This window comes from Chrysemys picta, chromosome 5 (assembly GCF_011386835.1).
Source record: "Chrysemys picta bellii isolate R12L10 chromosome 5, ASM1138683v2, whole genome shotgun sequence".
NCBI lineage: Eukaryota > Metazoa > Chordata > Testudines > Emydidae > Chrysemys > Chrysemys picta.
The window spans coordinates 139,293,019-139,320,602 of record NC_088795.1 but is presented as its reverse complement, the minus strand read 5'-3'; the positions used below and the strand labels follow the sequence as shown (position 1 = coordinate 139,320,602).

General features: G+C 43.3%; 1 protein-coding gene across 5 annotated transcripts in view; it reads right to left on the bottom strand.

Moving 5' to 3' along the window:
* The window catches only part of EXOC6B (exocyst complex component 6B), a 442,104-nt gene that overhangs the window by 171,294 nt on the left and 243,226 nt on the right, over window positions 1-27,584 (bottom strand). For all 5 annotated transcript variants that reach the window (XR_006175726.2, XM_005291461.4, XM_042855633.2 and 2 more), the window contains exons 9-16: window positions 25,223-25,306; window positions 25,016-25,062; window positions 21,425-21,545; window positions 18,475-18,546; window positions 17,781-17,878; window positions 13,854-13,959; window positions 12,615-12,724; window positions 918-1,029 (exon numbers count right to left, since the gene is read on the bottom strand). Coding sequence is in view for 4 of the 5 variants with exons in the window: in XM_005291461.4 (XP_005291518.2) it covers window positions 918-1,029; window positions 12,615-12,724; window positions 13,854-13,959; window positions 17,781-17,878; window positions 18,475-18,546; window positions 21,425-21,545; window positions 25,016-25,062; window positions 25,223-25,306 (750 nt within the window). In the remaining variant the exon portion in view is untranslated. The remainder of the gene's footprint in view (window positions 1-917; window positions 1,030-12,614; window positions 12,725-13,853; window positions 13,960-17,780; window positions 17,879-18,474; window positions 18,547-21,424; window positions 21,546-25,015; window positions 25,063-25,222; window positions 25,307-27,584) is intronic.

The following is a 27,584-nucleotide window of genomic DNA, read 5'->3' as shown; positions in this document are numbered from 1 at the left end:
GATGTGATGAAATTCTCCTAGATGCACCCCCATCTTGGATGTATAATTGTTCCCAAAACACAAGAAAGGTTTTCACAGCAAAGTCAGCCGTGGATTTCTTAGAGTAAATGAGTGATAGTCAGGTCTCACATCACAATTCACATACAGTTACATCAATTAAATACAGCTCTATTTTATTTAATAGTCCTTGGATAGTAGAACCTGGAGGCCGCACTAGGATTCATTAGCCTAAGCACAGTCCAAAGACTTGTACATGTCTCAATTAGTTTATCATCTACTCACATTAAACTGATTTAATATTGGAGTTGACGCACATTTATAGAAAAGTCAGACACTAATCACGTGTACACGAGCATAAAATCGCTGGCTCACAAACATTTTGTAACTGCCATAAACCTCAGCTTTCCTCCAGTTTGGGAAGTTATTTCTAAATATCTGGAAAGAAACGCGCTCTAGGGGGAAAGAGACCGCCTTTTATACCCCATGTTTGTCTGGCATTTAGCGCAATGCTGCCCAATTCACTCACTGGAGTTCTGACTTGCGGCTGTAATACAAATAATAGTCATTTGTTTTACCTTATTTACATTTTTCATTCCCGTAACAAGGAATGTAATAGCCAGCATATAAATGTGTTCTAGAATTATAAATATTCAAGGAATACAGGCCATAAAATGATAGACAATGACAACTGAGAAAGCAGCAGAGAAATTCCTCTCTGACCATAAAGCACTTACTAATTATTACAGCAATGCTAAGCAGCTCCCCATTGTTCTTAGCGAACCTAACGTTACGATAATGGTCCCATTGCTGTGTTTTAAAGACGTGTCCTAGAAAGCTGAAATGGAACCACAAACATTAGCTGACGGGACGCAGTCTCCTGCCATGACGAGTTTTTCTCGGGGAACTGAACTCCTTACCTCTGTCAGCCCTGTGTTTCTCCTCTTAATAACAGTCTGCAAACAATTGCTCAGCATTCGAGTCAGCAGCAAGTTGGTTGATTTTCGAATCATGTCGTCAACCTCCGTGGAGCTGAAAAACAAAAAGTTCAAAAATTAATTTGCACAATGCTTTGAAGCAGGGGGAAAATCCAAGGCCCCCAGCGCCACAGCATCTGAGCACCTCACAATCTTTACCCTCACAACACCCCCTGTGAGGTAGAGAAGTGCTGTTATCACCACTGTACAGGTGAGGCAGACACAGATTAAGAGACTTGTCTAATGTCACATCGGGAGTCTGTGGAAGAGCAAGGAATTTAATTCAAGTCTCCTGAATCCCAGGCTAGCACCCTCTTGCTTGGACCGACCACCCTCGCACTTCAGCACCTAATTGGCAAGGGTGCGGATTACCCCCAGTGGGTATTTAGCACTCCTTGGAACCCATGCCCACCTCTTCAATAGTGCCGTGTGTGTGTGTGTGTATATATTTATACTACAGGTATTATGTTTTGTGAAGTATCAGAGGGGCAGCCGTGTTAGTCTGAATCTGTAAAAAGCAACAGAGGGTCCTGTGGCACCTTTAAGACTAACAGAAGTATTGGGAGCATAAGCTTTCGTGGGTAAGAACCTCACTTCTTCAGACTTGCATCTGAAGAAGTGAGGTTCTTACCCACGAAAGCTTATGTTTTGTGAAGCTTCTTAATATCTGGATAAGTATTAATATAAATAAAAACAGATTTTTTTCCCCCCAATGCTTTCTACTGTCCTTGTTTTTCATGCAATCATGTCATACAAGTAACATGCCAGCACTGTGCATTTCCACAGGTGGTTAGGAGAATCTCCCTAGAACTGGTTCTCCTCCTGTTGGGATCAATGCTTCCTTTCCACGCCCAAGTAAAGCAAGGTAGAGTAAACCTCCTGAGAAAGCTGCAGGTGAAAGGGAGACTGTGGCGATGCAGAAATGCTTCCCCCTGCCCAAGACTGCGATCTGAGGAGAAGCGGTGGAGAGTTAACATTGCTGGAGGCAATATTACCTATCCTTTGTGTACTCTGCAGAGCCAGGGAGCACAGCAGGTGACAGCAATTGACAGAACGGCGGCTGATTGTGCCATGGTGGGAAAAGGAGGAGTCCAGGAGAGTGGGGAGCTAGAGTCCCTCCACCCAGCTACCCACCCTCAACAGAGCTGGTTGCTGGGATTCCCAACAATCCCCACCCTCCACTGTCTGCTTGAGCCCTGTCAGTCCCATAGACAGAGGGGCAATGAAGGAACATGTGCTGCCTCTATTGCTCCAACAGCGCTGCAGAAATCTTTCCATTTCTTTAACCTGCTCATTAAAGAGACATCCAGCCTCCATGCTGCAGTAGCCTTTCAATATCTGCTCTTTTATTTGCAGTGCATGCAGTTCTCCATTATTCCCAATATCCGCATTTTACCTAAACTTGCACCAAAGCCATCGATGCCAGGTCTGTGCTGGACAAAAATACATTTGTTTCTAAAACAACGGACTTTGTATGGGTCAAGAAACAAGAGTGAAAGGTCAAGAAACAGAGTGATAGGGCCCGATTTTCAAAGCTGGCCATGAACAAACCTCATACACAGAATTAAGTATCAGGGGTAGCCGGGTTAGTCTGTATCTACAGAATTGGGTGTGCCTAAACTTACATGTACTAATATCTGATATGCTTGTGCAAGTCAGGTCTTTTCACACACACAGACCTGATTTGCAAGCATAACAGGGTATATATGTAACACACTGGAAAAGTGCATGGTGCACCCACCTGCAGTGGCTGGCCTGCTAGAAGAGAACAGCCTATTACTGCTAACTGGCTGTTCTCTATCCTTTAGTTCAAGTGATAGAGATCTTTGGTGCTGTAGGTCCCCTGTTCAAACCTTGCTGATTATCTATGATGGGATTGGAGGGGTCATTATACACACACACAATGCTTACCTTGAAAAATCTGGCCCATATATTTTTCCTGAACCAGACCCACTTATAATTAATACAACCCCATTATAACTCATAACATTGATGAAGCCCATTCACTTTAATGGTGTCAGAATGCTTTGGGCTTTATTTTTAAGTGGGTGTTTTCAGTATACTAGAGAGATATGAAGGCTATTAAAGAATATTCCCACTTTACAGGTCACTTTAACTGCTGCTGGGAAGCCCCCTCCCGCCCCCCAAGAAGTCCTGTTCTCCCTCCCCCCACACTCCAGTTAGGTGTAATCTTTTCTTTTTGAAGTAGGTTTTGGAAAGTGACTGAAATGTTGGCTCCTTTGATCTATCATCAGCATCACATTAGGCCTGAAACAACATGGCCTTTATCTCCGAGAGCAGGATGACAGGCAGCTGCTGGTGAAGAAAATCTCAAACTGGAAGGTTCAGAAACATTAATAACTTTAGGGCTCCTGGTAAACCAACCCTGTGACCTTTGGCTCCTTACCCTGTTTAACCTGACAAATGGAGAGATTACAAAGCAGAAAATGACATGGTAAACAAAAGAAAGCCTTCAAGTTAGCTCCGTCCACTTGTGCGCTAGGTAGCCTTGCTCTGTACTCTGCTATCCAGCATGTCAGCTCACTGAAGCCTGTGCTGGCAGCAGAAGCTAATGGGCCCAGCAGGCCTCTTCCCATCCCAGAACTCTCAATCCAAGTGATGTAATTTTTGTGCACAGCTGCTCTTATTTCAGTGCGATAAAGGAGACTCTGTTCTTATTGATCTTCCCCAAGGAGGAAAGAAAGCTAGCATAAGTACCTCTGCTCACAGTAGCCACTCTCCAATACCTGTACCCAACAACAGACTGCCTTGTCATTGCAGGTTGATCTCCTCTGCACCGGTAACCGTTGCGTCTCTTCTGGTTAATGCCGATTAGCATCTGCTCTTTTGGGCACTGATCCTGCCAGGTGCTTAGCACCTTTATCTGCTACTGACTTCTACGGGAGCACAGAACAGTCAGTACCTTACAGGATTTGACTCTTGATGACAGTTCCATTTTAAACTAAACACTCCTAACTGAAGCCTCACCACGTGTCCCTGCCTGGTGCACTCCCTCTGATTCCTCAACTCCTTCCAGCCTTATTTGATTTTTATTATGTTGTACTTTGGGTTTCTTAGAGACGGGACAGAACCAAAACCCTAAGGACATTTGGATCCGGACACCAACTTCTTGCTTCAGGTCCATCTCTATCTCTGGTTCTTTGTAGTGTGGTTGGATCCACTGTCATGGACATACATTTTATTTATAAAGTGCTCCCCATCTCCTCCCATCCAAAGCTATTTGTGGTTCTGTACACCACACAATATAAAGATTAAATATAGCCATCGTAATATGAGCCATCCCAGGGAAAATGGTAAAAGCAAAGGGGTTAAATAAAGCCACTACACTTCACAATATAAAGCTAACTGTTGGTACAGAGGATCACCAGCTTTCTTTATCATGATGTCCCATGTTAATAAGAATGGCCACACTGGGTCAGACCAAAGGTCCATCTAGCCCAGTATCCTGTCTTCTGACAGTGGCCAGTGCCAGGTGCCCCAGGGGGAAATGAACAAAACAGGGAATCATCAAGTGATCCATTCCCTGTCGCCCATTCCCAGCTTCTGGCAAACAGAGGCTAGGGACATCATCCCTGCCCATCTTGTCACCACAGCACTGCTGATCATCAGTGTCAGAGCAGACCGGGAGGGACCCCTATGCGTGGAGAAGGGCTTGCAGAGATTGGGGGGAGAGAGGTGAAAAGCCACACTGATAAGAGAGTAGCGTGTACAGCCTGAAGGGCTGAGGGAGACACAAAAGCCATCTCATTTGGATTGCTGAAGTTAGCCAGTATAGTAAGAGGAGGCCCTGAGATATAAACCTTGGTATCAGAGGCCTGGTATGAGGCCCAAGGCCTGAACTAAAGTAATGGTCAAGGCTTTGCTAACATAAAGCAAAGTTAAGCTGTGAGCCAGAGGCAGGCCCTGATCACAGAAGCTGGTAAGGAAAGGGCTGATGCTGCAAAAAGAGACATACCTAAAAGGTACTGGACACTAGATATCAGAACATACAGTATACCGGAACATTCCACAGATAACATGGAACAGGCCGACCCATCCCAATGACAGGGGCAAAAGGGTAAAATGATGGAGAGAGTTGTTTTGATCGAACCAACAAGTACAAGGTGAGAGGCGGCACCTTACTACGTAGAAGGGTTGTACCTTGCTGCGTAGAGAGGTTGCACCTCAATACGTCAGGAGTGATGTGTAACTTGTTTGTACCTGTGTATAAAAATGTATCCCTGGGGTGGTGTCTTTGTCCGGCCGAGGGGGCAGTGGAAAGTCCTGCCACTGACTGAGCCGGGTCCATTGCCAAGAGGCATCTATCTAGTAGTATGCCCGGTAGACTAAGTAATCTACGGGGAACTGCAATTGTGTCCGAGGTCGCAATAAACCTACTCGACGTGACTTTGCATCTTACTAGACTCTGTGGTCATTGGGGGTTCTCTTCGGGTCTGCTGTGTCAACTATTTGCGCAAAGCTGGGGCAGCACACAGAGGGAACACACACACGCAGCCGAGTGATATCAACATAGGAGAAAGCAGAGCACCACACCGGCAGCATCTGACAACAGCCAGCTTCTTGTTGGTTCCAACGTTCATTTCTCCTATTTTTTAATCACTGAATGGAAGTTGAGGGTAGTGATGGGTAGCAAGCTGGTACAAATTAAATTTTAGAGAGGGCTTCTTGTCCGTGAGCTCCCATTAGAGTCACATGGCTGAATCCCTGCAAAGAAGGGGCCACGTTATGACACGACATGAGCTGCTCAACTTGCATGCAAGCAGGAGAGCGAACTTCCCACACCTCTGTTCTTGTTGCATTGCACAGCAGATGTCTTCTGGAAACCTGCATGGAGGCCATTCTGTAGGCTTGTGATCAGTGGAGACTGTATTGATATGAGACTATTTTGCCAGAGTAAATACTGTAACGAATTTGGATGACAGAGTGGGTTTTCTGTTTATTTTGAACACTGCCCGTTTTGCTGTTTTAGGAGTTTTAGCTAGAGAAAGGGAGGTTGGGGAAAAGCCCTTTTTGAAATTAATTATACTCACTTTTATTATTTAAACAACTTAGCCAACACGTAAGCTGTGCACTATATGAAAGTTCATTATTTAGTTAAAACATCAGGGTTTAGGGATCCAGCAATTTGATCATCGCCTTTACGCGTATATGTCCCAAAAGGATTTTGATAAATGGGAGAAGATTCAGAGAAGAGGAATGAGAATGATTAAAGGTTTAGATAACACACTTTATAGTGATAAGCTAAACAGATTGAGACCCTTGAGTATAACAAAGAGAAGGTTATGGGACGACTTGATCATTGTCTGTAAGTACCTACATGGGGAACTAATATTTGATAATGGCCTTTTCAATCTAACAAAAGTTTAACAAGATCCAGTGACTGGAAGTTGAAGCTAGACAAACGGAGACTGGAAATAAGGCACAATTTTTTAACAGTGAAGGTAATTAAACAATGGAACAATTTACCAAGGGTTCTGGTGCATTCTTCAGCACTGGCAATTTTTAAATCAAGACTGGATGGTTTTTATAAAGATATGCTCTGTTCAAAAAATATTTTGGGGAAGTTCTCTGGCCTGTTATGCAGGAGGTCAGACTAGACGATCACAATGGTCCTTTCTGGCCTTGGGATCATTGAATCTATGATCCTGGCAGCACATTCACAATGCTTTGGCATGGATGATACTTTCTGCAAGAGGGTTGTTGCACCACTTTCCTCAAGCTAGCTGGAATAGGACAAACTGCTTTGAAAATCGATGGTTTAGTATCATCCCTAACTTCACCCTTAAAGCCAGCAATGACATTTCAACAAAAGCCTTTAGTACACAAACAACTAATTCTTAATACCAATGCTTAGCACTTACACGCTGCTTTACATCTTCAAAGCATTTCAAAACTAGCCACTCTTTCTTTTTCAGTCCCCTAATATTATGCTCTCTGGCTCCAGTTCCTCCTTTGATGCATGAATACATCAATTTGTGACATAAATAAGGTAAGTGATGGGTTGTTAGTATGGAATATGGTACAATTTCCAACCTCTCTTTAATGGTCATTTAGATAGCTGGCAACATTGCCTGTTCGAATACTTCAGTTTTCTTTGTATTTTGGATAAGGCTGCTGGAAGACCTTTGGGTTTTGAGCCCCACAGAAATAAGAGTCAATTATTAGTAATAACACTACTCAAATATTCCACATGCTATACAAGATCCATTTACATGACTCCCTTGCGGGTAAACTCCAAATTCAAGCAGGGTTTCTATTCTATTCAGCTTTTACACTGCACCTACCACAGTGGTATCTCAGAGTGGCTCAGTTGCAGAATGGCATCAGGAGGCATCAGAATGAAGGACTTGATGCCTATATACACACCCAGCCACCCCATTCATTTTTAGGGTGGGTAAGTGCTAAGTGACCCTGGCTAATAGTGACATTCAGCATATTTTCCTTTTAGTTCCGAGCAATTGCAGTGTTGGTGAAAGATGCTGTGCTGATAACCCTGGAGGCCTCTGTTTATCCCCAGAGCAAGTAAATCCAGGCACAGACAGTAAGCAGAAAGGCGGTAGTACAGGATTTTCCATACTGCCCCACCAACAGGATTCCCTGCTGACCAGCAATGCCCAGCCCTACTTATCTAGGAATGAGACAATTGTTCGAATCCCCTGGAATGGAAAAATTTGCCCCCTTTTTCTTTATATCTAAACTCCTCAGGGCAAGATCTCTGTATTTGTAATATTTACATATTTGTGTTTCAGGTTTTTTTGTTTGTTTTTTTAAGTTTGGTCTCAGTTGAGTTCCTGATACAGAACATCTTAGGCTTTTATATTAGTGCCCAACATGATAGTATCTCTGCTCTTTTTCCTCCCTTTCCTACAGTGCGATGTGTTCACGTATTAAAAATGTACTTGGAAACAGACTTATAGACCGAAGTAATATGATGGACTCCTCGGCTAGATGCAATGGTATAAAATGGATTATTTCTTGTATTGTTCTCCATATAGGTCAGATCCTACAAGCACTTAAGCACATGAGTAACATTGATTTCAGTGGGGTTACACACGTGAGTAAAGTTATACCGCTGCTTAAGAACGGAATTTTCAAAAGAGACTAGGGGCTTGTTGTCACTACTGTGACAAATTGGTACCGCTGGTGCAGCAGTGCTGATTTAGCACGTCTGGTGAAGACGCATTCAATCGATGGGAGAGTGTTCTCCTGGTGGTGTAATTATTCCACCTCAATGAGAGGCGGAAGCTATGTCAATGGGAGAGCGTCTCCAGCCGACATAGCGCAGTGTAGACACTGATTTAAGTCGATGTAAGTTACGTTGCTCAGAGAGATGGTTTTTTCACACCCCTGAGTGACATAACTTACATTGACTTAGGTGGTAGTGTACATAAGAAAGGCCGTAGCGGGTCAGACCAATGGTCCATCTAGCCCAGTATCCTGTCTACCGACAGTGGCCAATGCCAGGTGCCCCAGAGGGAGTGAACCTAACAGGCAATGATCATGTGTTCTCTCTCCTGCCATCCATCTCCACCCTCTGACAAACAGAGGCTAGGGACACCATTCCTTACCCATCCTGGTTAATAGCCATTAATGGACTTAACCACCATGAATTTATCCAGTTCTCTTTTAAACACTGTTATAGTCCTAACCTTCACAACCTCCTCAGGCAAGGAGTTCCACAAGTTAACTGTGCACTGCGTGAAGAAGAACTTCCTTTTATTTGTTTTAAACCTGCTGCCTATTAATTTCATTTGGTGTATTGTGGGAATAAATAAATAACTTTTCCTTATCTACTTTCTCCACATCACTCATGATTTTATATACCTCTATCATATCCCCCCTTAGTCTCCTCTTTTCCAAGCTGAAGAGTCCTAGCCTCTTTAATCTCTTCTCATATGGGACCCCGTTCCAAACCCCTAATCATTTTAGTTGCCCTTTTCTGAACCTTTTCTAGTGCCAGTATATCTTTTTTGAGATGAGGAGACAAGCCCTACATGATTTAGAAGCTCAAGCCCCGTGACATCAATGTGATTTGTGCTCCTAAATCACTGGGGTACTTTAAAAATTGCCCCCTACATGCCTGCAGAGATTGGGCCCCATGTTTGTACAATCAAAGTCCTGTTAGATAACAGGTTGACACATTTAAAGGTTTCCACCTGTCTGAAAAATTCTATTAGTTCCAAAGATAAGGAATATCTTTAAAATGGGAAATTCCAAAAGAACTGGTGACATCTTTTAAACCAGTGGAAATTTTTAAGACAACTTACTGGAGAAGAATCTCTAAAACATGCCTCAGACTCATCCCAATGAAGAAATATTTTAAAACAAAGTTTTAAATTGAAATAATAAAGCAAAACAAAAAGTGTGCACACCCACGAAAGCTGTTGAAAATAAGACAGGGTCTTTAAATATTTTAAACATCTTTCATAATCACCTCATTATAAAGGAGAATATTTCTGTCCAACAAATACAAGGAGCTGGTTTAGAATAATAATTAAAAATATATGACTCATGTTTTCTGCCGCAGGGTTTATTCTTCAGGAAAAGACTGTAGAGTACTTTAGAGAACTGTCTATGTTAATGATAGCTGATGTCCCATATCCCATAACAGTAGCCATGACCTTCATGCCTGCTGTGATTGACAGCCTGACCCCAATCACTCCAGGGTGCAAGGTAAGTGACAACCGAGGAAGAAAAAGAAAGAGAAAGAAAGAAAGTAAACTTGCTGCTGGCTTTGCAGCCAAACTTCCTAATAAAAACTCATTCAAACTGTCAGAGTGAAATGAAGAAAGTGTCAACTGGGGTTTTCAGAGAAATATTCAGTATGTTTGGATGGAAAAACACAACAGCTCCACTCCTTTCCCCTTGCCCAAACGCACCCCTCCAAAAAAAAAAAAAAAGGATGAAAACTCTTAAGTCGAAAGGAATTTTAATAACTTCTCCATGGGGAGCCCCTGAGGTGGTACCCAGGAGAACACTTTTCTTCCATTCTCTGACAAACCTAATCATCTCGGTACTGGTTAAGAGTACAAAGCGCTTAGCTGCACTCCTCCAAGGCAAGCACCACTGGAGGAGTTAAATGAATCCGATAGCTCTGTGAAACGGGACCATTTTGCAAAAAGAGCAGAGGGCAAGCTAGCTTCAGAAGCCTAAATATTTAATGGCAACCCACAGGTTAACACCTGGGAGGCCCACCAATAAGAGCATTCTGCCAGGAGATGATTAAACTCTGGGACTGACCGTGAGAAGGCAGCCACTGGGTCTCAGCTTCCATAGCAGGACACAGAGAGAATGGGGATTTCTCCAGGAACTGAAGCCCAGACCAAAACCGACAGCTATTCCATCCCTACAGAGCATTCTACAGACTCTGGAAAAGCGTAGCCTACAGGCGTCCCCAATAGCACTGTTGTAAAAGATCAGGCCATTGGTGTGATATCCAGCCTCCAGCAGGGCCCAGTACTTGAAGCTGCAAAAGATCAGGAACAGCCACATACTGCACAACACCTAGCTACCTGTGTACTGTGCACGGGCATTAGGGGAGAAGGAACCCTTTCTTGCCCTCCCAGTGAGAATTCACCATTTATTTATGCACCTTCTGCAAGTTAAATATATTACTGTGCGTAAGCATGGCCCAACTTATAATTACTAGGTTGTATAATTGTTCTCCAGGCTTCCACAGACACAAAAACACTGTGTAAATAGCATCATGGCACCTGGGCAGGGAGGAAGGATAGTAAACAAAGAAATTTTGTAGGATATTTAAAAAATAGATTCAAATTTCATTTGTTTATTTATAAAATCCCATGGAAAAAAACGGAGACACAACTTGTTTGGGAGAAGGCAAATCTTCCAAAACCACAGAGCTCACGGAAAACATGTTCTGACAGCATCTGAGTATTCAGCTTAGCGTGCGTGTGATCCAGTAGTTAGGTCAGAGAACTATGGGGTGGAATTCCTGAGTTTTATTCCTGGCTCTGCAACTGCAACATTGTGTGACCCTGGGCAAGTTTCTTGATCACTCTGGGCTTAGTTTAGAATTGGCATAAATCCTACTTACCTTCCTCACTGGGGTGCTGGGAGGCTTGAATGGGAAACTTCTCCTATTTGATTTTTTTTTTTTTTTTTCATTCACTGAGAACTTTCTGCAAATCTAGACTCTCGGGTATAGCTCCTCCCTCCAGAAGGTGGAGAATTTTTAATCTTTTTGGTGACGTCAGACCCTATGTATAAGGTGCTTGTTGGCTCAACAAAGCCAGGTGAAACTCTGAAAGTTCTTCTCTAAGAGGGCTTCATGTAATTCCTACGAGTTTACTCCAGTTACCAGCTAGAGAAGTTTCTCCGTTAGCTCACGTGATAGAGACCCAAGCTTTTAGCTTTGTAGTCCTGGACTCAGTCTCCATGATGGCGGTCTATAGAAGCACTGCCCTACTTGAACAGGTTGAGTAGCTAGGTGCCTGGAAAGTGATACCTGATGTTTCCGAGGCACGCTTTAGAACGGAATCTCTTTGCCGAGTGGATCTGTTGGCAGGTACCTTTTCCAAACTGTAAAGGGGAGGGGAGGAAAGGCTGCTGGATGTACAACTTAATTAAGGGAAGAGGAACGGGTGAGCATGGACATATACTGGTATTAAGGGGAGGGCATTACTGCCCTCGGTGACGCTGAGGGGCGGGAAAGGGGGCGGAGGACTTGCTGCTATTCTCTCATTGTGCACCTGTGCTGCTGGACCAAGATGGTGATACACACTTCTGGTTTTGATAGCACAGAGCTTGTCGTCATAAGCTTCTTTGGAGAGCACGGAGGGTGAGTGGTGGAAACAAAAAGAAGGGAAATGAGTCGTTGGAGGAGGAAGCTAGTTGGTCAACTCCATAGGAATGGGAGGGTGTCCCCCTCGAGGAGGGTAAGCAAGAGCCTTGGGAAAGCAGAGTTTTCAAGACATAGGCCCTTGTGTTGTGACATGACCTTGGGCCCAAGAACACAGGGTGGACCCAGAGGGGTGGTGCCTAGCTTATCCTTTAGTTCCTGGAGTAGGGGAAGAGACCTGTTGGAGGCCACATACTGCCTACATTTCCTACCACTGTAGTAATCTTGGAAGGAGGATCCCTTTAACAGTTAACACTTGACAACAGCTGTTCCAGAACCTTCTCTGGAGGCATTCCAGGGAGCCCTATGTGAGATTGCAATGCTATGCCCACACTATGACGTCCCACCAGCCATTGGTCTGGTGAGCTAAAGACCATCACTACCATTGTCAGGGATGGCTGGGCTCAGCTGTGCTGTACAAACTCTTCAGAGGAATCACAGATGGAACAGACCCTAGTCCTCTGACTTTTTATGCAGCTGGCAAGATACTGTGCGCACCACCAGCTGGAAACAGCCACAGCTGTTCTTCAAGAGCTGGCAAGCCCCTTGTATCCACGGGATATCACACCACTAAAAAGGAGTGTACCATCTCTGTCCTCTGGCAAGAAGGAACTACCCCCAAATATTAGTACTGGCATGGAGGATTAAGGAGAAAATGAATATTTATAAAGTGTTTTGACATCCTGCAGTGAAAGGAGCTAAATAAATTGCAAAGTTATCATATTTACATGAACAATCATCAGTATCTCATACTGTACCTCAGGTGAAGATCTTCTGAGAACTTTAGACAGGCATAGATGAATTCTTTAATCTGATTGTAAACTTTAGGCACAAACTCAGAAAAGGGGAACTTCTTTGGAAACGGTTGCTGTAAAATGCAGGAAAGAATTAAAATAAGGACAACAGCAGAATTTTAACAGGGAAAAGCACCATTCCCAGCAAAACCTAGAGTGTGGTAGCTGCTTTCCAGCTCCATGCTTTCAAATTAATTCTAAATATTCAGCCAGGTTATGCAATAAAACAACAAGCCAGCATTTATTGTATGTTATACAACCGTTTCAGCCAAGTGAAGGACCAGATAATCACTCACAAATGGCACCGTACTGGGCCTGGAGAGAAATCTGCAGCTAGAAGGGAACAGTCAGAGGAACACCTCACCCATACCCATTACCAGCTCCCTTATTCATAAAAGGAAAATACTGGAAGACTCCTCAATGTTGATTTACCACCGCGCACGGCACAAGACATTTTGTTCTCTGTCACCTCTTACTGTTTCTGCCTAAGGCAGGCACTGGCTTACAACACCAATAGCAGGGAGGAAGCAGAGGTCATGTCCTTCAAATCAGCCTCTTACTAGTTTGGCTTCAACCACAGCCTAGACAGGGCCCAAGGGTCCAGAGCACAATGGTGAAGAAACTGGAAGCCAAACAGATGGGGAATGGGAAGGGGGGTAAATAATGCCCAAACACCTAACTTGGATTGAACTCCTTCCCCCCGCAAGCCAGTTTGTAATTACACTCACCAGGCCGGGAGCATACATTTGCCAGAGGCTGAGCGCAAGCCAAGCATGGTTTAAAGGGACACTGTGACACTGTTCAGGTCAAATTTGGCCCTACTTTTAGAGTTTTGTGAAGCCCAAGCTTTTACAAAACCGAAGGCATCGTTATATTTTAAAATTCTGCAGAAATTAAAATAAACCAAGTCAATAGAAACACTTCCATAAAATCAAAATGAAGTTCCAATGGAAACATACTTTTAAAAAACAAACATTCCCATGTATTGCAAGCATTGCGGAACTGTGCCAGCGCAATGATCCAAAAGTGAAACTGACTCAATACTGACAAGTCTGCTCTCTTCCTCTAAGCCCAGAAAATGTAAACCATGAAAAGTACACGTGATTTTTTTAAAATTATTTCCATTTTAATAATCTTTGGTGTTGTTAGGAACTAGCTTCTTAATGGTATCCCAACAGGGTCCCCTTTTAGAGGCTTCCTTACCTTTTCCAGCTCCGGATCCTGGAATGGGAACTGTCCTATTATCTTCTTATAAAGTTCTTCATTAGCTACGGGTATAGGACTGTAATTATCTGAATCAAGTATATTTCTGTAAAATATAAGAGAACAGTTACAGTAACCCTTCTTGTGCAGAGAAATAGTGTTACCACCAGGAGCACATCTGTCCAGAAACCGAGCAGAACAGCCAATATCCAAGGTTACTGGCATTCACAAAGGCCTACCATAGTGAATTATAGCAGTGCAGAGCATTTCAAGGTGAGAAATAGGGGACATGTGGCTCTTTAACCTAAAATGGCTAGGCGTGCTGCTCTTACCCAGGTGTTGCCTCTAGCCCCAATCCTTTCCCTACACAAAGACCTCTGATCCGAATTAGCAGTGCTTTCAGTCTGGGTCATTTGGGGTTTTCACTTGGGTGAGTAACCCGCCCACTTTACAGTGAGGACGCAGGCTAAATCACTCGAGCGCTGATGATCCTCCAATGCCTTCCCACAATTCCCCCTCTGAGCCCGGATGGACAGATACCTTTTCCCAGCATTCACTGACAAAAAAGCCACAGTGCAGCTCAGCTCACTGCAGCACAAAGAACTGGGCGATGTGCCTCCAGAAGCCCTGACATCACAGAGGTGAGTGCAGCACTAGTGAAGACACCGCAGCTCGGGTCTGGCTTTGAAGTGTGGCTGGTTCACACCCAGGTTAGACTATCCCAGTGCTCAGGCCTGAGTGCCAATCACCCAAGTTAACTCTGCAATGAAGACATACCTTGTATTTTAGGTGGTCAAAGAAGTAGCACAAGTGAACGTATCACATGGATATCACTTGTGATGAGCGCTCTGAGGCTGATGAGTCACTGAGATAATTACTTGCAAGGCCCAACCAAACCACAAGCCAGGGTCTAACCAGGTGACCATCAGGCAGGTATATAGGCTCCGAATGAAAGCAGTGACTCCAGTCTGCTCCACGTCTCTACTTTGTTGGTAGTTCTGACAGACTGCTCCTATGCCAGCCTGCTCCTGCCCCTGCTTCAACCTGTGCCTATCTCCGCTCCTGCTCCAGCCTTCATCTATTCCTACTCAAGCCACGGCAGGTCACCCAGACCGCAGACTGCTCCCAGACATGCTCACCTCTGGTGACCGAAATGGAAATCCCCCTGGCAGTTGGTCCGCAATCTTCAGGGTCAGCTTGCCCAGTTGCAACAGGAGAACAATTCCCTCTGCTCCCAAATCCCAGCAGATCCAGTACTGCCGGCAACAGTCCCTCTGGAACATGGCCCAAAGGTTCCACTGCCAGAAAGATTTGATGGCAGCTGCCAGAAGTTCTGTGGTTTTATTAAATGCTGCTTTTTGTTCTGGATGCATCCCGCAATGTATCCTGATGACCAGACCAAGATGGGTCTTCTCAGTTTATTGATCAGTGAAGCCCTAGAATGGGTCTCGCCACTTCTGGAACAGGCAAGCCTGGTCCTTGCTAATTTCAATGAATTAATCTCATACCCTTTCGGTCCCATTTGATGATCCGAATAGCACTCGTGTTGCTGAAGCTGCCCTGCAGTTTCCCAAACTTTGGCCTGTCCTGCCATATGCCGCCTACTTTCAGTGTCTGGTTGCCGATACATCAAGGAACGAGGCTGGCCAGGTCTACCATTTCTGCCAGGGTCTGAACGATGATGGAAAAGATGAACTGGGCTAGGTCAAGCCCCCACTATTCTGAACTCATATTGAATTTTGCATTGGACCAAGAGTCATATGAGTGACTCCAAGAAAAAAAGACATGCCTGTAACCTCAGCCAAGCCCTGCTCCATTGTGGCCATCTGCATGGACTGCTCCAAAGCTAGAGCCTATGCGGACCCATGCGACATGAAGGCACTTCATGGGTGAAACAGCCTTTGCCTATACTGTGGTGGACAAAGCTCTTTTGCCACTGAGTCCCCCCCCGTAAATCCAGGCCCTTGACAAATCTAGGAAATGACCAAATCCAGCCCCATTAGAGGGGTCCCAGCTGCACATGACCATGGAATCGAGTTCTCCACACAAGCCCTCTCTTCTGCCATCACATATCTTGGCAGTCGCTGTGTTGGTCATGGTCAACCTGCTTATAAAAAGTCACATTTTGTGCCATACTTTCTCACTGCAGAGGTAACACCCCAACTGTTTTACAACCATATCTTGAAACTCCATGGTCTACCATGTAATTTTACATCTGATCTTGGGGTATGTCTTCACTACCCGCCGTATCGGCGGGTAGCAATCGATTTATCCGGGATCGATATATCGCATCTCGTTAAGACGCGATCCCCAAATGCGCTCACCGTCAACTCCGGAACTCCACCAGAGCGAGCGGCGGTAGCACAGTCGACAGGGGAGCTGCGGCCATCGATCCCGTGCTGTGTGGACCCCAGGTAATTCGATCTAAGATACTTCGACTTCAGCTACACTATTTGCATAGCTGAAATTGCGTATCTTAGATCGATCCCCCCCCAGTGTCGACCAGCCCAAAGACTGCAATTCATTTCACATTTCTGGTGAGAGTTGTTTGATCTCCTGGATGTGGATCAGCATGTCTCCTTGGCTTATCACTCCCAGACCAATGGACGGATGGAATGAGTGAGCCAAATACTTGAACAATACCATCATTGCTTTATCAGTTACCACCAGGATGACTGGGTTTTGCTTCTTCCTTTTGCTGAATTCGCTTACAACAACTCTGACCAGAGATCAACCCACCAGAGTCATTTTTACGCCAACTATGGTTTCCACCAACCATTTTATCCATCCATGCCACAAGTCACGCAGTCTCCAATCTAGTTGAACACTTGCACTGCATCTAGGGAGAGTTGAAAGCCCACCTAGAATCAGCCAAAAAGGATTACAAACATTACACTGACCTCTGAAGGCACGCAACCCCTCAATCACGGTTAAGGATGAAGTATGACTCTCCACACAACACTTTGGTTCGAGTCAAACTTCACGAAAAGTGGATTACTGATACCGTGGCCTACTGTGGGTCATCCAGCAGATCAAACCTATAGTCTTTGAACTCCAATTGCCCAAAAATATGAAAATACACCCGGTATTCTACATCTCCTGGCTGAAAAAGCATATTAACAACACCTTTCCTGGATAAGTTCAACGGCCTCTCCATCCAATATGGTCCAGGGACATGGGGAGTAACTGGTGAAGATCTTGGACTCCAAAGTTCACCGAGGGAATCTCACTCACTTTGTTGATTGGGAGGATTATGGTCCAAGCTGATTGCTCCTGGGAGCTGGCCAACAACATACATGCCTCTGCCCTACTTCGAGAAGTCCCTGTCACACGCCAATAAACCAGGTCTGAGGATGCCTGGTAGGCATCTTTTTTAGGGGTTGAGAGGGAGGGAGGAAGGTACTGTGATGAACCTTCTGAGCTTGATGAGTCATCCCTGAGCCTGAGTGTTTTGAGCCTGATGAGTCACTTGAGACGATTACCTGCAAGGCCTAAGGGCCCAGTCAATCCACAAGCAAAAGTCTGACCAGGTAACCCCAAGGCAGGTATATAGGCTCCAAATGAAAGCAGCCACTCCAGTTTCCTCACTACCTTGTTGGGAATGCTCCCTGCTAGTTGGTAGTTCTGACAGACTGCTCCTGTTCCAGCCTGTTCCACGCCCCAGCCCCGGTCTCATCCTGTGTCCTGCTCCAAACCCTCCTCTAGCCAAGGTTGGTTACCCAGCTTTGTTTGCAGCTATGTTGGTATTTCTTCTCCCTCTCCCAAGGTGGATAGGCTGCACCAAGTTATAGCAAGTTTAACATAGGCGGAATTTTAGACATAAGCATGCAGTTAGTGTCCCTTTAAATAAAAATAAAAAAACATTTTAGCCTGTACATAAAATCTCTGCAAGGAGAGTCTTGCCACCGTGTATAAAAAGCTTCTTACCTGAAAACTCCTGACCATTTCTTTAGCAGAGTGTCACTATACTGGTCTCTGATTTCCAGTAGCATATCAAATAGCTGGTTTACAGGGAAGCCATACCCCTGCATTGAGAAACGCAAGCACCTTCATTCAATAAGAAATGCTAACACTGGGATTTACCAAAAAAAAAAGGAAGGAGTCAATTCTACACTTCCATGACAATCATCAAATTTAATCTGATGCGAGGACTGCATGGCTCAGGGATTCGGTACCTGTGTACTAAACTCTAGGCAGCCAGTTCAAATCCAGACTAGATCACTAATGGGTGAATGTTATTGGCTTTTTCACAGGCCTGGCTCCTAAGAGATAGGAGTGGACATCACAAAAAGCCCTGTCACATTCAAACACCCTTGTAGGCAGTCTCAGCAGAAAGGCCAAGGGCCTACTCTGAACCCTAGAGGTGGTCTCTTTGGGCCCAGATGGACCAATCACGTGGGTAAGGCAGCATGGGCCACTCCCCACAGATTAACTGCCCTGTGCAAACAATGTGTCAGCCTCCTGGGCTATCAGTCTGGCCCCTGAATTCACACACCACAAAATAAAGGAACAGAGATGACATGGTGAAGCGGTGCCCATCAGCCGGTTTAAATGGCTGACACCTTTTACGAGCACTACAGATGTTTAACAAGATGTACATCAGCATCTGACAGTCACATACCTGGAGTGTATCTGCAAACAGAACTATGAGGTTCTTCAAGTCTAATACCAGATTCGGGTCAGAACAGTAAGACTAAAAAAAAAAAAAAAAGGGGGGGGGGAGGGAGGTTGAAAAAAAGTTTTAATCGTTACAAATAGAAAAAACATCCACACACACCCTTCTGTAATCCTTCATCTTCTCTAATAATATATAGACACTTGATACAACCTTATTATCGGTAGGCTTTTAATAGCCTATTATTATACAGCGTGATCGGTCACATCATGATACACTGTCACAGAATACAGAAATACTGAAACATGATCCCATTCCAGAACATGTTGCAATCAAAAGCTCTACAGGACACACAAGGATTTCTGTTGCTGTGTAGATACCCCAGCAAGATGTCTTTAAAAGTACCGAGAACTTACTGTATTTATCAGGAGACTGAGAAGGGAAAAGGTGCAAAAGCAGTACACTGACAGATCAAAGACACTGAGTGTTATCTATTGCTGAAAAAAATTGTTAATTACATTGTGTCTAATGTTAGCCAGGTCTTGCAAAACAGAAAATATCCCCAAAATTCTGTATATTAAGAAGATTTCATTTTTAACTAGAGTGTTCTGGCAACATGAAGAAAAAACATTGCATGTCTAGGTGTCAGCAATATTAACGTCCATACGATGATATAAACAATTACTACAGCTCAAGACACTAGTCAGAAAGATACACAGCCTTCTGGGAACAGCTGATCAAAATCGCAAATTAGATCATACATCCTCTTTGCACATAATCTTTATATTAGCAGACTACCCTACTAAAGAGAAATATGCCAAATTTCAAACAGACTCTCACCAAATATATAATCAGTGATCCTAAACTGGAAAAAAGAAACAGAGATTTCAAGTCCATTGGAAAACTCGAGGAATGACTCTGTTAATCAATGTGACAAAGAAACATTTCCCAATTCACTGCCCAGAAAACAGAGTAGGAAAGAAAGATAGTTCCCTACTACTCTCAGAAATGATAAAAGATCTCCCACTCAAAAGCAAAGAAGAAAACCCGAGCATAATCCTGGCTGAAAGTACAGAGACGAAACAGGCTCACTAATGCAACAGCCTCCCACCAAATCAGAGATGAATGATAATACAGGATGGACATGCAGGGTCGTTATGCTGTTGCCAAAATAACTGTTTGGTGCCAAGATAATTTGATGATGACCGTAATATAAATGCTGAACGACTACGTAAAACCGCGTGATTGTTGTAAAACCTATTCCTATCAGACACTTCGTGTATTAAATTGGGCAACACTTGTCATGTTAGTAAAGTTATTGAAATTTTAAAAAATTGAAGTGGTTTAATTTGTTTTGCTCTCGTGGATTACACTGCGCCACCAGAACCCCCCCGATTCAAAAGAGTACAGCTTTATGATAGAAATGTTCGGGTCTATTTTTCTCTGCACATATCCCCTTCCACAAGGCACAAACGGAGGCAGCCAGCAAAGTGTATCTCCAGTCAACACAGCTGCCATGCTATGGAGAACCAGAGCCATGGGAAACATCTGCAGATGCTCATCTATTTGGGTATATCTGAACACCAGGTTTGTAGCCTGGATTCCCTTAACATGTTTATAACATGAATTAGTCCCATCTACACTGGTAAAACCAACCCCCCGTTTTGTAACATCGTTTGTGCACAGCCACATGACAACTGAGCGTAACTGTAAAGTAGATGAATGTAAATCTGAACATGATTTGAAAGTAAATAGCATATTGTGCCTCCACATTACACAATGTTTAGGCTTTCCTATGAGCAGGTTACAGAACTGTGTTGGAACCGGCTAGAACAAGGTCTCAGATATGGTTCCAGCTGAGCGTGGTTCCCAGAATAGCAGGATGGAAATGTTAACATGGGGCTGAAGGCAGTTTCAATGAACAGAGTTAAATTGTAGTAGCACTATAACTTTATAAACCGGTTCAGTAATCTGCTAGTGTGAACAGGCAGCAATAATAATGCACTACATGATGCAGTACCAAAAAGCAATCTGCAGCTGTCTGAGCCTTCTTGAAACCCACATTAAGGATCACGATAGCCAGTGGAGATTCTTCAAGGAAGGCGGGGTACAATGTGCCTACCTCAGGTAACTCGATACAGTAGAATGTGGACCTGCCATAAATCGAATTGGAAACAACTTGGTGTGTCAATTTCATTTTCCTCTTTTCAGCTCTCACCAGCCTTCACTGAGGGTGGAGTGGCCACGTTTTATTGTTGTTGTTCCCCCAAAGAGACATTTCTAACTTTCAACTGATTTTTAAAAGAACATAAAAAGTATAGTGCTAGTGCATGAGAACCTGAAAATAAAACTGACCAGTTAATTTTTTATTATTATTATTATTATTATTTTACCAAGCTGAGAGAAATGCCAAAAATAAACAAGTCACCTAAGTGGTGAAAATATTTTTTTTTTTTAAATACTTTCAGTTTTACTCATCCAAGACATTGTAACATAGGGAAGAAAATCTACTTCTTTGTCTTTAAAATGTATGATATTTAACCCTACGGCGTGTCTTTCACTGGCATTTACTTCAATGGAATACCAAAATGTCCATGTTTCAGTTTAAAATACAGAACTCCATACAAAATGCATTAATCCAATGACGGAGAATAAGTAAACTCCCCCTACTGGTGCATTCCAAAAATGGTTGACCAAATAATGGAGAAATGGAAATGTGAACCAGTATTTATTATGTCCAGTCCTGCAAACAGAGGAGAGCTCAGTGCAGGATGATTGGGACTATCCAGAGCGGAATAAAGCCTTATCAGTATATAGGTATATATTCAGTATATTATTAAAAAACAAACAAACAAAAAAACACAAACAAGAAACAACAAAACAAAAATCGAACTCCCAGAGACTCAGATTGTTTAACTGTTGCTGCAAATATAATGAATCCGTGGCTTTTACTTACTGAATGTGTTCTTAGCGCGGCAATAGTTTTTGACAGAGCCATTTCCCACAGTTCATCGATATAGGCTCTATTGACCAAGCCCTGGGATGTATGTAAGATGTGATCTTCAACTACAAAAAAGCTAACAGAGGAGAAGGCACAGCTGTCAGACGGTAGAGTCCCTATGACATCAACATGGTTTTACAAACATCACATGCAACTGACACATGCAAAACTAGCAAAACTCTCCTCCACCCCTCCTCCTGCCCAAGGAAAGCAATCTGCTGCCCAATTCTGTCTACGTGTACAGAAATAAACACCAGGCGATAGACAGATATAAAACTCCACTGAATACTTCAACTGATGTTTTGAAACAAAGCTTTAATTTGTTGCTAGCAGCAAGTAAGCTGGTAAACATCAAATTTAAAGTATGTGTCAAGGAGACAGGTTTAAATAATGTCACCAAAATCCAACACACCCCACAACACAGATGTCAGAGGGCAAACACTTCCTAGAATTTTTCCTACTGACCAATGGTTGCCTTGTGATCAGTTATGCTGCAGCGGAGGAAAGAGTATTTGGGAAGATGCCCTGTCCTGCATGAAAGGAAAGGGAAGGACAGTGGGATTATTGGAGTGGAGGGAACTAATCAGCAGTGACTTGCCTTGGTTATTTTCCTGCATTTATAAACTCAATCCATGCATTTGTTTAGTCTCTGGCTTTCAGATCTGTGCCAACTTCCCTGCTCCGAAATGACAGGAATTTTTTTTTAAAAGCGGTGCTAAATAAAGTAAACTGGGTCTCAGCATATGGAATAAGAATCAGGTATTTTCAGTACATGGGATATTTCCAATTGTAGGAATTTTTAATCACAGAAGCATAAGAGTTAGACCTAGAAGTGACCTGCTACATCACCCAGCCCTATCTCTTGGCCCATGTAGGACTGTGCTCTATAGCACATTTATAAATGTCTTGTCCAGTCTGCTTCTAAAAGTTGCAAGCGTCGAGGTCTCCACCCGGTCCCCTGAGAAGATAAGAGATCTCGCATTGTCAGGAAGTTTTCCTGCCTTTTAGCTTATGTTAGACTTTCCTTCATTTTTTATTATTACCCCAGTGTTTCACCCCAAATATTTTTTCTCCTTCTCTGGTGTTTATACTTTTCACATGTGTGTAGACTTATGTTCCCCTTAAGCATTGCTTAGTCAATTTAGAATTTCATATTTTTTATAAGACAATTATTCTAGTTCCATGACAGAAGACGAGGCATTGTTCCCAAGAAATGGATTCCCTAAACAAGTCACACAGAAGAGTCCATATATTTAAACCAGAAGTAAAGCTAGCATCTTCAGCTTTAACCCATTCAAACTGCTCCAGGCACGCTGTCCAGCAGCCACTGAAGTCAACAGGACTTTACATGTCCTTAAAATTAGGTATGTTTTAGTACTTTTTTTGACTGAGGCTAGAGTGCACAGCACTTTGCAGGATCAGACCCCAGATGGTTATGTAAACACATGGCATTATTCATGTTACTACATTAAAGACAGTCAATATCTTCATTATAAATCCCTGTTTATCTGGTTTATAACCACCATAAAGTATTGTTCTTGGCTAAAATAAGGACAGTCTTACAATACTTTGAAATCCTACGATGAAAGGATATCTATAGATACAAAATATCTTTTTTATTATTAATATGCAGGCATAATTCCTAGCCACATTACACTATCAATAGGTTTTTCCCCTAATTTGAATTATCTATTGATCTAGAAGGCAATCAATCCACTCCAATCTCTAGTTACCTAATATTTTTGCCAAATCAGAACAAGGAGTAATAAGTGATGTGCAGTCCATTAAAAAAACTCAATACAAAAAACCTAGATTATATAAAAATATCTGCTCAGTGGAGGAAGCCCATTAAGGTACAGTAATTCCTCACTCAATGTTGTAGTTATGTTCCTGAAAAATGCAACTTTAAGCAAAACGATGTTAAGCAAATCCAATTTCCCCATAAGAATTAATGTAAATAGGGGGGGTTAGGTTCCAGGGAAATTTTTTTCACCAGACAAAAAACTATATATATATATATATATATATATTATATATATACACACACACACACACATTCACACAGTATACGTTTTAAACAATTTAATACTGTACACAACCAATGATGATCGTGAAGCTTGGTTGAGGTGGTGGAGTCAGAGGGTGGGATATTTCCCCAGGGAATACCTTACTGCTAAACGATGAACTAGCACTTGGCCGAGCCCTCAAGGCTTAACACATTGTTGTTAATGTAGCCTCACACTCTACCAGGCAGTACAAATGGAGGGAGGGGAGACAGCATGGCAGACAGACACACACCCTGTGTGTGTGAGAAAGAAAGATGCGCATTGCCCCTTTAAGTATGCTGACCCCACTCTAAGTATATTGCCTTTAAAAAAATCAGGAAGTTGAGACAGCAGCTGCGGCCAGCAAGCTCTCTCGGTCCTGAGCCCTGTCCTGTCCCCACCCTGCTCTATATGGAGAAGAGGTAAGCAGGGGGCAGGAGTAGGGGGGACGGGGACACCCTGAAATTAGCCCCCCTCTTCCCCCCTCCCTTGCACAGCAAGCAGGATGCTCCAGGGAGCAGCTTCAAGGCAGAGGGCGGGAGCAGTACATGGCAGTGGGGGGAGGGACAGCTGAACTACCAGCAATTGGTAGCCTGCTGGGCGGCTGCTGCACAGGGAACTTCGGGGAGCGGGAAGCTGATCCAGGTGCTAGTCCACCCTGGTTCCAAGCCCCCACCTGCTAGCTGCAACGGGCTGCTCTTCCTGCAGGCGGCTGCCAAACAACGTTATACGGGAGCATTGCCCAACTTTAAACAAGCACGTTCCCTAATTGATCAGCAACGTAACAACGAAACAATGTTAACCGGGACGACTTTAAGTGAGGAGTTACTCTATTACAAATCAGTGTCAGAATGCTATCAGTGTACATTTTACTAACGATTGCTGCTCAGACGGATATAAATGCATGCTGCGATTTATAGTCAATCTTGGTTGATGAAATTTCTCCAGCATATTCCATCTTTTCAGGGGCAGCAGCCTTATCTTCTTTTCACTCAAATTTGGGCCATTTTTTGGAAGACTTACTAGACTGTAGTTTGCAGTAGTAACAAACTCGTTTTTTAAGCCACAGGAATAGAGGCTGAATGATCATACCAACAAACATCCTTTCCTGAGCAAGGCAAGGATTGGGATATCAAAGAACTATAATCAAGAGGATTACAACATCTGCATAATTCAATCAGAATTGGCCTATTCATCTCATTATAGCAGCAAGTTGACATACACAGTGCACAAAACATGTTTACTCTCTTGAACTCAATTTTGCAAGCAGTGCACAATAACTGTTCAGTCTTTAGAATGCCTGCACTAGTGACACAGCAAGGTTTATGGGTGCAGTAAAATATGACTCTCCTCTTAAATGCTTAGGAAGCACAAACCGCACTTTTCCTGTTTTGGCTCCTAAAAAGAATTGTCAGAAAGATCAACATTTCCTTTTTTTTGTGCCGTTCAATAACACAGCACACACATATTTCGAGAATGTGTATATAAAAAGAATACCTACCCTACAATTTGATTAAAATACTTCCTGTAGCCGTCTAAAGTTTCGTGCTGCAACAAAGAAAAGTGAACAAAGTTTAAAACAAAGAAGGGCAATAAAATTGGAAACAAATACGAGACCACACACATGCAACAATATGTGCAGAGATAATGTGCTGCTCCTTTATTAGGCAAAGCATCTTTGATCACTAAAGCTATTAGACAGTCATACCATATTTGAGGGGGGCTGAAGCACCAGTCTAGCCTGTTTTCTTCTCTGTTTCCTGTAGTAGTTCTCAAAGGTTTCTCTGGCACCCTGAAAAACAGATCAAATGAAGTCAAGTTCCTGGCCTTAGAGTTAACCCCAATCACCTACACATAAAACAGCTGCTTTTACATGTTAAAAGTTGATTTACACCATTTTTTTCTGACCTCGGTGTCAACATTCCTTTAAAAAGCTTGATTCAAATACCAGTTTGTCCTGGATATTTATATAGGTAACTATTTTGGCATAAGTATTTCTGAAGAATCCTGCTATGTTCACAGACACACAGACGTCCAACACTACTGTGCAGCATTTCTGTGTGCATTGATGTCTGCATAGCACACTTACTGTACTGCAGTGCAAATAATAGAATGTCAGGGTTGGAAAGGACCTCAGGAGGTCATCTAGTCCAACTCCCTGCTCAAAAATCCCCAAACAGATTTTTACCACAGTTCCTAAATGGCCCCCTCAAGGATTAAACTCACAACCCGGGGTTTAGCAGGCCAATGCTCAAACCACTGAGCTATCCCTCCCCACAATAGTTCTATCAGATTTTGCACACTTTAAAAAACCTAGGCATGGTGGAAAATGAAACCATTTCAAGAGAGAACAAGCAAACATTTTGTGAGAAGGAACAAACAACCCTGGAGAAAGGTTATAGAAATGCCTTTAGACACTTATAAGGCCCTCACCACCATTATATCTGAGCACCCGCAGTAAAACCCAGATCTACAAATAAATCTAGGACTAGAGCGCTGGTCCTACAGTTCTATAAACACAGGCCTCTCCCACCTGACACAAAGGAAGCTACCTCAGTTAAGCTACACAGGGTGAGTGGTTTCCCCTTCACTAGGGAACTTAAGGCATTTCTATTTTTTTTATCATTTGGTGACTGCTTCGTCTTGGGCATCTTGTCCACATCCAGGAGTGTGGCCATCCAGTAAGCCTAATAAACTTATGAGCATCCTCAGAATCCACCTTATTGAGGCATCAAGACATCCAAATTCTGCCCAGGTTATGTGGCTACTGTGGCACCTTATTGTTTTATCCCTCCGTATTCCTACCTTACTCTTACCACCCTCCCCTCTCCACCTTCTTACTGAAATTGGATTAGAAAATCTTTAGGGCAGGGACAGTGTCTCTATTTGCACTTTAAAGACCAAACTTTTTTTTTTTCAGATGCTGCACAAAACAAATAAAAACGACTCCTAAGTATTTTTAGTCTGCTCCATGCACAACAAGAGACTTGGGTCTTTTTTGTTTAAATGGAGAAAGTGAATTAAAAAGCCCAACAATTGTTGCTATACTTCCCACACATAAACCTCCTCCACATATTAACGTACAAACAGAGGCTGAGTTAACAGCCCCTTTATTAGAAGGTTCTCAGGAAATTTCTGCCGTTAATATTTCTAGCAGTGCAGTCACACACACTCCCCTCCTTTGTGTGTAGATTACGGAGCTCCAGCAGTTTAGGTAAAATGTATTTCATTGAGTGGCCCCCTCCAGATATAGTCACCCAGGTGCTCTGTGTACCTAGATCTTGGAACACTGTTTTTTCACGTTTGTAACATTGGCTCTCTTTGTTAGAACATATGCAATGCCTTTGTCCTTACTGAAGGTGAAAAGGCAAATTCAGACCTGGCTTAAGCTATGGCAAATCCCCTGAAGTCAATCAAGTTGTTCCACTTTGTACCAGGGCTGAAATTGGTTTTAAGTCAACAGCAAGTTTGACATTTTAAAAAGAAGCATTAGGAGCCAGAAGCTGTTTAAGAATAGCCTTTCCCCATGTTCCTCCCTATCTCTCTTCTGACATTACTGCCATCTGACCCCTCATCGTATCAGCTGGGGTGGGATAACAGGATTGCAAGTCAGGGATTCACAGACTTTAAGGCCAGAGGGGACCATTATCATCATCTAGTGTCTGACCTTTTGCATAATACAGGCCAGAGAATTTAACCAAGTAACTTCTGCCTGCATGAAGTTGACAGCTTCTGGTTGAACTTTTAGAAAGACATCCTTAACACCCAGCTCCTCCCTGCAACCTCAGGTCTCAGACCTCCCCTTCCACCTCAACCAAGCTCCTGTGTGAGGATCACAGCCATTTCTCTGCAGGCAGACTCCCAGTTTGACGATTGGGGGAGAGAGAGCTCAGTGGTTTGAGCAGTGGCCTGTTAAACCCAGGGTTGTGAGTTCAATCCTTGAGAGGGCCACTTAGGGATTTGGGGCAAAATCAGGACTTGGTCCTGCTAGTGAAGGCAGAGGGCTGGACTCGATGACCTTTCAAGGTCCCTTCCAGTTCTAGGAGATAGGATATCTCCTTTATTATTTA